We start from the raw sequence: 5,807 nt of genomic DNA, 5'->3' as shown, positions 1-5,807 counted from the left end.
ATATATATATATATATATATATATATATATATATATATATATATATATATATATATATATCTATCCAGCACCATCGTATGGAATCGATCTACGAAACCTGGCGTGTTTTTCCTCAGGTCGTCTCCTTTGCCCGATTATCGCGTAATACGTTCTCTCGGTCGCGAACTTCTATGAAGCAGACTCACGTACCCAGACTGCATTTTCTTGCAAGAGGTTTGAAGACAAGATTGAAGGATAGCTGTATTTCCCTCCCACGAGCATGCTATCTTTGTTTAGCTTTAGCCAGTAGAAGTCGAGCTGGACAAAGATTGAATGCTTGCAATAACAGAACGTCTTTTTTTAATCGAGTCTTCACTCCATTTTGCAGAGCGCTCACAAGCACTAAGAAAAGAATACTGGGAAATTTATTTGCAGGATATAAAGTTTATTTTTGTGAAATAAAGTTATTCCTACAGAATAAAGTTTATCTCTGTGAATAAACTCCACATCCCGCATAAATAAATTTTCAAGTATTTTTTTCTCGGTACAGTCTACGTATATTGAGAAGAAACATTTGAAAATTTACTTGTGAGACATATAAAGTTAATTTCCGTGAAGAAACTCGATATATCCTACAAATAAATTTTCAAATATTCTTTTCTCAATATATTTAAATCTGTGCTACGAAGTATTTAATTCCAATGCGCGACTAATCACTAATCAGCCGCGCCTATCATCGGAGCTGACACCGTCGGAAACCGTCGTCAAGTCGCGCGTGTGCCACCATTCGCGCGTTCTCGTTTAAACAGTAAATTTGTGCGATATGTATGTGTGTAAAGTAATTGGCACACAGGTATATACGCGTTATACAAAAATCCCTTACTTAATTGTTTCTACGCCAATTATAACACCGTCCTGCCGCCAATGAACGAGTTGGTCCTCCATCGTGCCGTCGCGCATCTCTTCGCGTGACGAACGCGGAAATTCTGAGCGCGGGAATTCTGATCGTGCACGTGATGACGGTCGTCGCGCATCGCACAAAATATACACCGTATCGTCGTGATCCCGTTTTCTCTTTCTTTCTGTCAGTCGCCAGCGTCGACGGAAAATAAGTGCCAACGTAACGTGCGATCGTCGACGAGAGTCCTCGTCTCCTTCCTCACGAACTTGGATCCGCGACGAGGAGAGTAGTAGCGCGCGGTAGTATAGGTCCTGCTAACGGTCGCTCTGGTTGGACTTGTTCGGTTGGCCGTTGTTCGAGAGGTGCTTCCAGAGGCCGGTGATCAACGGCACGTCCCTGAAGCTGTCGGCCGCCGGCTATCCCTGCTACGAGCACATCAGGTCGACCGACCTGGACTCGCCCCAGGCATTTTGTACTTTGAAGCCGGTGCTGGGCCGTGGTACCACGTGATGAGCCGGCGTGGACGCGCTTGTGTGCCTCAGCGTGGTCATGGGGATGCTGTTGGTCGTACACTTCTTCTGGCTCTTCTTCACGTCAGTGTCCTCCTCGAAACACACCTGGAAAGAACACGCGTTTCCAACTGAGTGAGGAAACAAGACGTTGGACGTTCTCGTCGACGACTTTCGACGGACGAATTCGAATCGCGTGAAGCAACGTGAAGTTATACAACTCGAAAGGGAAAAGGAAGAGAAAGACTAAACATTGATAAAAAAAATTAGCAGAAAGAGCTAGCGATGTAGCGGTGGCAACTATGATGTTTCTTTGAACAAATGCGTCGCGCAAAATATAATTTAAATATTTTTCCCCTTCTTTTTTATCACAAAGTTTGGGCTTCTTCGAATATTATGTGAAATGTGAAATTACATTGTCTCCCCTTACATAGAATAAGAAAAAATAATTTATTGTAAATATTAATTATTAGACCATGCTATTATCTTTTTCTAAAATATAAATAATGTTTAGTTATAATATCAAATTATTTCGTTTTATAATTTTAATTAGTAATTTTAATTAAAAGTTGTGTTAAAAAAAATGTTTTAATTATAATTTTAATTACTAACACAATTAAATTATTTTTATAAAATATGATAATTTTAGATATGGAAATTTATTAAAATTAGATTATTAAAAAAAAGATTATTAAAAAAAAGATCCACTGCTCGGGAATCGCACAGTTATTTTAAATCGCTCCACTGAAGCGGTTAATAATAATCTAGTTAAATTTATTTTATTGGCCGGTCCGGTTTTTGAAATAAGGACAGCTAATGCCAACTTGTCACTTGTTTCACTCGCGCTAATGTGAGCTTTTAATTTCAGCTGATAAACTTTCGCCTCGCAGTGAATGCATTTTATCTGTAATAGCCAATTCTCAGCTACGACAGAAACGACCAGCCTCTCGGCCAACTTCGAATCACCTACTGAGATTCAACTGATACTACAAAGTTATTTTCGCGCGTGATAACGCGAGTTTCATCGCTCACCCATGAATTTCCCGTCGGCTTCGGCTCGTTCGATAGATCGATCAGCAGATTCTTCTGGCTGTCGTTGTGTCGTTGGCCGTTCTGCTTATTCTGCTCGTTTATCTTGCCGGTGGTCTTGGTCTCACTGGTGCTCTTCTTCTCGCTATTATCTGTAATGGAAGGTGCGCGTGATTGGAGGTTGCCACGCACTATTTGCGACGGATTGATTAGTCTCGGTGTGAAATCTTGCCTGCCGGTAGCGATGTAAGAAACGCGAATCCGCGCGCGCGCTGTTCTCCTCTCGCTACCGCGAACTTTAATGGACCGTGCTCAGTGTGTGTGTGTGTGTGTGTGTGTGTCGTCCCAATATTAACGCACAATTTCCTGGCTCACTCGTTCGCTCACTAGGAAGCACCCCGCAATATCCGCACTCTCGGTGGGTTAAGTGCAGAGTGTATATAGGCACTATACTTCACGACCACCGGCGCAGTAACCTCTCTTTGCGCCGCGCGCGCCAAAATGCTCGATATATATTAGAGCCTGACGATTCTCCACGCGGAAGCGCGGAATCGAGAGTGAGAGAAGAGCCCACTCGATTCACCGCTAAGTTGCGCCGAGACGTTTAAAGCTCTCCTCGCGAACTCTCTATTCGTGTGAACCGCGTAGACTCGCGTAGATTGAAGGTGGAATTATCATCCGTAATAACAGATCGCGCGCAATTTACGATTGCGTTCGCAACTGAGAGATATAACAGCAGCAAGCCCTCACCGATCCTGTCACCCGTCAGCGGCGGGCTCTTGTCTTGAGTATGATGGATCCTGGGGTCGGACTGTGACAACTGCCAAGCTTGGTAAGCCGTGTTAAAGGCCTGCGCCACTGTCAGTGTCACAGTCTGTGCCATTTTTCTCTTGGGGCAGAGAAACGCGTGGCACTCCATCGTCTCGTTCAGGTTCGTCGCGATGAACGCGAACACATGGTCGTGAGTCGCGTCCGCCGAGCAGTACGAAATCCTGCAACAAACGAGAAACGCGGAGGTTATTACTAAAAGTAACGTCGGTGATCATTTTAGGGCTTTTAGGCTTTCGACTGTACAAAATGATCAAGAAACTTGTGAGAATCCACGAGGCTTGTTTATTACAATTTCTCTATTAATGTCTCATCAAGGAAGTTATTGTATATATATAGCTATTTAATTTATATATAGCTATTTATATTATATAATGAATGTCGTCGAAACCAATCTTTTGTCCTTAATTAGACTGTAAACTTAAATATTAACTGTGAATATTAACTGAAAAATTTAGATGTGACTCTAAATTTAAATCTCTGAATGTCCGTGAGATGAGTTTAAAGTAACCACTATATTAACATGAGTTTAATAATATTACACTGAGAAAAACTGCTTGAAAATTTATTTGCGAGATATAAAGTTAATTTCCTTGGAATAAAGTTAATTTCTGTGAAATAAAGTTAATTTCTATAAACAAATTCTATGTTCCAAATAATAATACATTTTCGAATAAATGCAAATAAATTCTTAAGTATTCCCAGTGTCTTGGCACAAGATCACTGAAAAAGAGAATTGTAAATATAAATTCCTTCTCATGTTTCTTATTAAAAAATAAGGTTTTATATAGCCGCGTATGCGCTGGCACGAGCGAGGCCGGCCTCTCGACGATGATCCTTAGGCTTTTGCGTGCGCTCGCGCGATGCAACTTATGCAAATCCGCGCTCACCGCTCACGGCGGCGGTCTCTTCCGTTTATGTCGCGCAGTATTCGCTACCGTGTATAGGAGTCAAAAGTTTGCCGGAGGGCACTTAGACGGTTCCTAAGGGAAGCCGGGGTAATATGCAAAGGGCGACGTTGCGCGGCGCACGAGGATGCACCGCGGGCGCTTATAAAAGGACGGAAGCACTGACGTAAGCGGTATTTAAGGAACCCTCGCGACGACGAAGAAGCTCCGAAGTCCCGTTATTCTTTATTTCAGACGGACTTGACGACGATCTTGACGACGTTTTCTTTAATAATGACGGCACAGCGTCGTAATACAATAACTTTATACGAGACTCCGTCTTGGATGAAAAATCTGTTCTCTTTCCTCCCTTCTTCTTCTTTTTTTCTTAATTCACTTGTTCTCTCTCTCTCTCTCTCTCTCTCTCTCTCTCTCTTCCTCTATCTATCTATCTATCAATCTATATCTGTCTCTCTTTCTCTCTCCTCTTTTTTAAATCGCGGTGTTATTGGCCACGGCCGAAAATCGATAACACCGGCAGCCACAAAATAATATTCTAACGTTTAATCCGGCGCGCGGCTTAATCTCATTCAGCGACGCGTCTTCGCGCGGCGGTTAATTAACTCGCTGTTAATGGCGCCGGCTCTACGGAGGTGCGCGCGGCGGTGCGCGATTACGGAAATTTATAACCGACACGTCAACCCTCGCCCCGTCGCCCTTTTTTGCGCCGCCCGTGAAATTTCTCGTTCGCCACTTCAGCGCGTGCATTATGCACGGCGGAACAAAGCCCGGCGGGTTCGCCGCGCGTAACAATGGAAACCACCGCCACTGCCGCCGCCCTCGTCGGAATTTCGCGTCCAAGCTAAACGGAGTCCGTCGCGAGATCATTATGACGAAAGAGAGAAAATAAAAGGGGGGAGGGGGAGAGAGCAAGAGAAAAGTACGTCTCGTTAAGTCTCACCGAACGGAAATTCGCCGCGACTCTTCCGGAACGTGCTCGGCGGTTTACCGGCTGTATTCGATGAAAATCGCGTTTTTCACGTACTGATAATTTTCCTCATTTTTATTAACATGGAGAAGAACGGCAATAACGACGAAATACGCAATTGTGCGGCTCTCGTAATGTTCCATTAACGAGATCGAAAATATTGTTCCTTCTCGAAATCGAATGTCGAACCTACGATGAGAGAGAGGCGAATATATATATATATATATATGAATGTATGTGTGTATGTGTATATAGGACATCCTGCAGTTTCTCAATGGCGGATCGGAAATAACCGCGCCAATAATTTCCCGCAACGAGTATCGAAATCGCATCGCGTTGCATCCACGTCGCCCGCTACACCCACATCACTATCATTACCTAGGATTACACTCTCAGATGCATATACATCGGATATAGTCGGCGCAGAGTCTCGGCGGAGAACCACAGCGCGTGTGAAACACGCAGCAAACCGCAACGCCTGGGCGCGCGCGAGTTTCACTTAGAAGCGATTAAAATTTCAGTCCGCGAGTGTGTTTCGCGAAAAAACGATTACTCATCATATTACACGCCCCGTACTCTCAATATATTTTCCTTGCTCCGGCAAGCGCGTTGCGTTTTTCGCACGAAACGAAAATCCGAGAATAAGAGAGTGAGAGAGAGAGAGAGAGAGAGAGAGAGAGAGAGAG

General features: G+C 43.7%; 1 protein-coding gene across 3 annotated transcripts in view; it reads right to left on the bottom strand.

The window, feature by feature from the left end:
• Positions 1–6: 6 nt before the first annotated feature.
• The window catches only part of LOC116842111 (low density lipoprotein receptor adapter protein 1-like), a 92,265-nt gene continuing 86,464 nt past the window's right edge, over positions 7–5,807 (bottom strand). For all 3 annotated transcript variants that reach the window (XM_032810843.1, XM_032810842.1, XM_032810840.1), the window contains exons 4-6: positions 3,169–3,410; positions 2,422–2,570; positions 7–1,497 (exon numbers count right to left, since the gene is read on the bottom strand). In XM_032810843.1, coding sequence (XP_032666734.1) covers positions 1,306–1,497; positions 2,422–2,570; positions 3,169–3,410 — 583 coding nt within the window. In that variant the 3' untranslated portion in view covers positions 7–1,305. The remainder of the gene's footprint in view (positions 1,498–2,421; positions 2,571–3,168; positions 3,411–5,807) is intronic.

Source organism: Odontomachus brunneus, unplaced genomic scaffold (genome assembly GCF_010583005.1).
Source record: "Odontomachus brunneus isolate Ranch 3 - 2012 unplaced genomic scaffold, Obru_v1 Obru_scaffold_021, whole genome shotgun sequence".
Lineage (NCBI taxonomy): Eukaryota > Metazoa > Arthropoda > Insecta > Hymenoptera > Formicidae > Odontomachus > Odontomachus brunneus.
The sequence above is the reverse complement of the archived record's forward strand: the minus strand, read 5'-3'. Positions and strand labels throughout refer to the sequence as shown.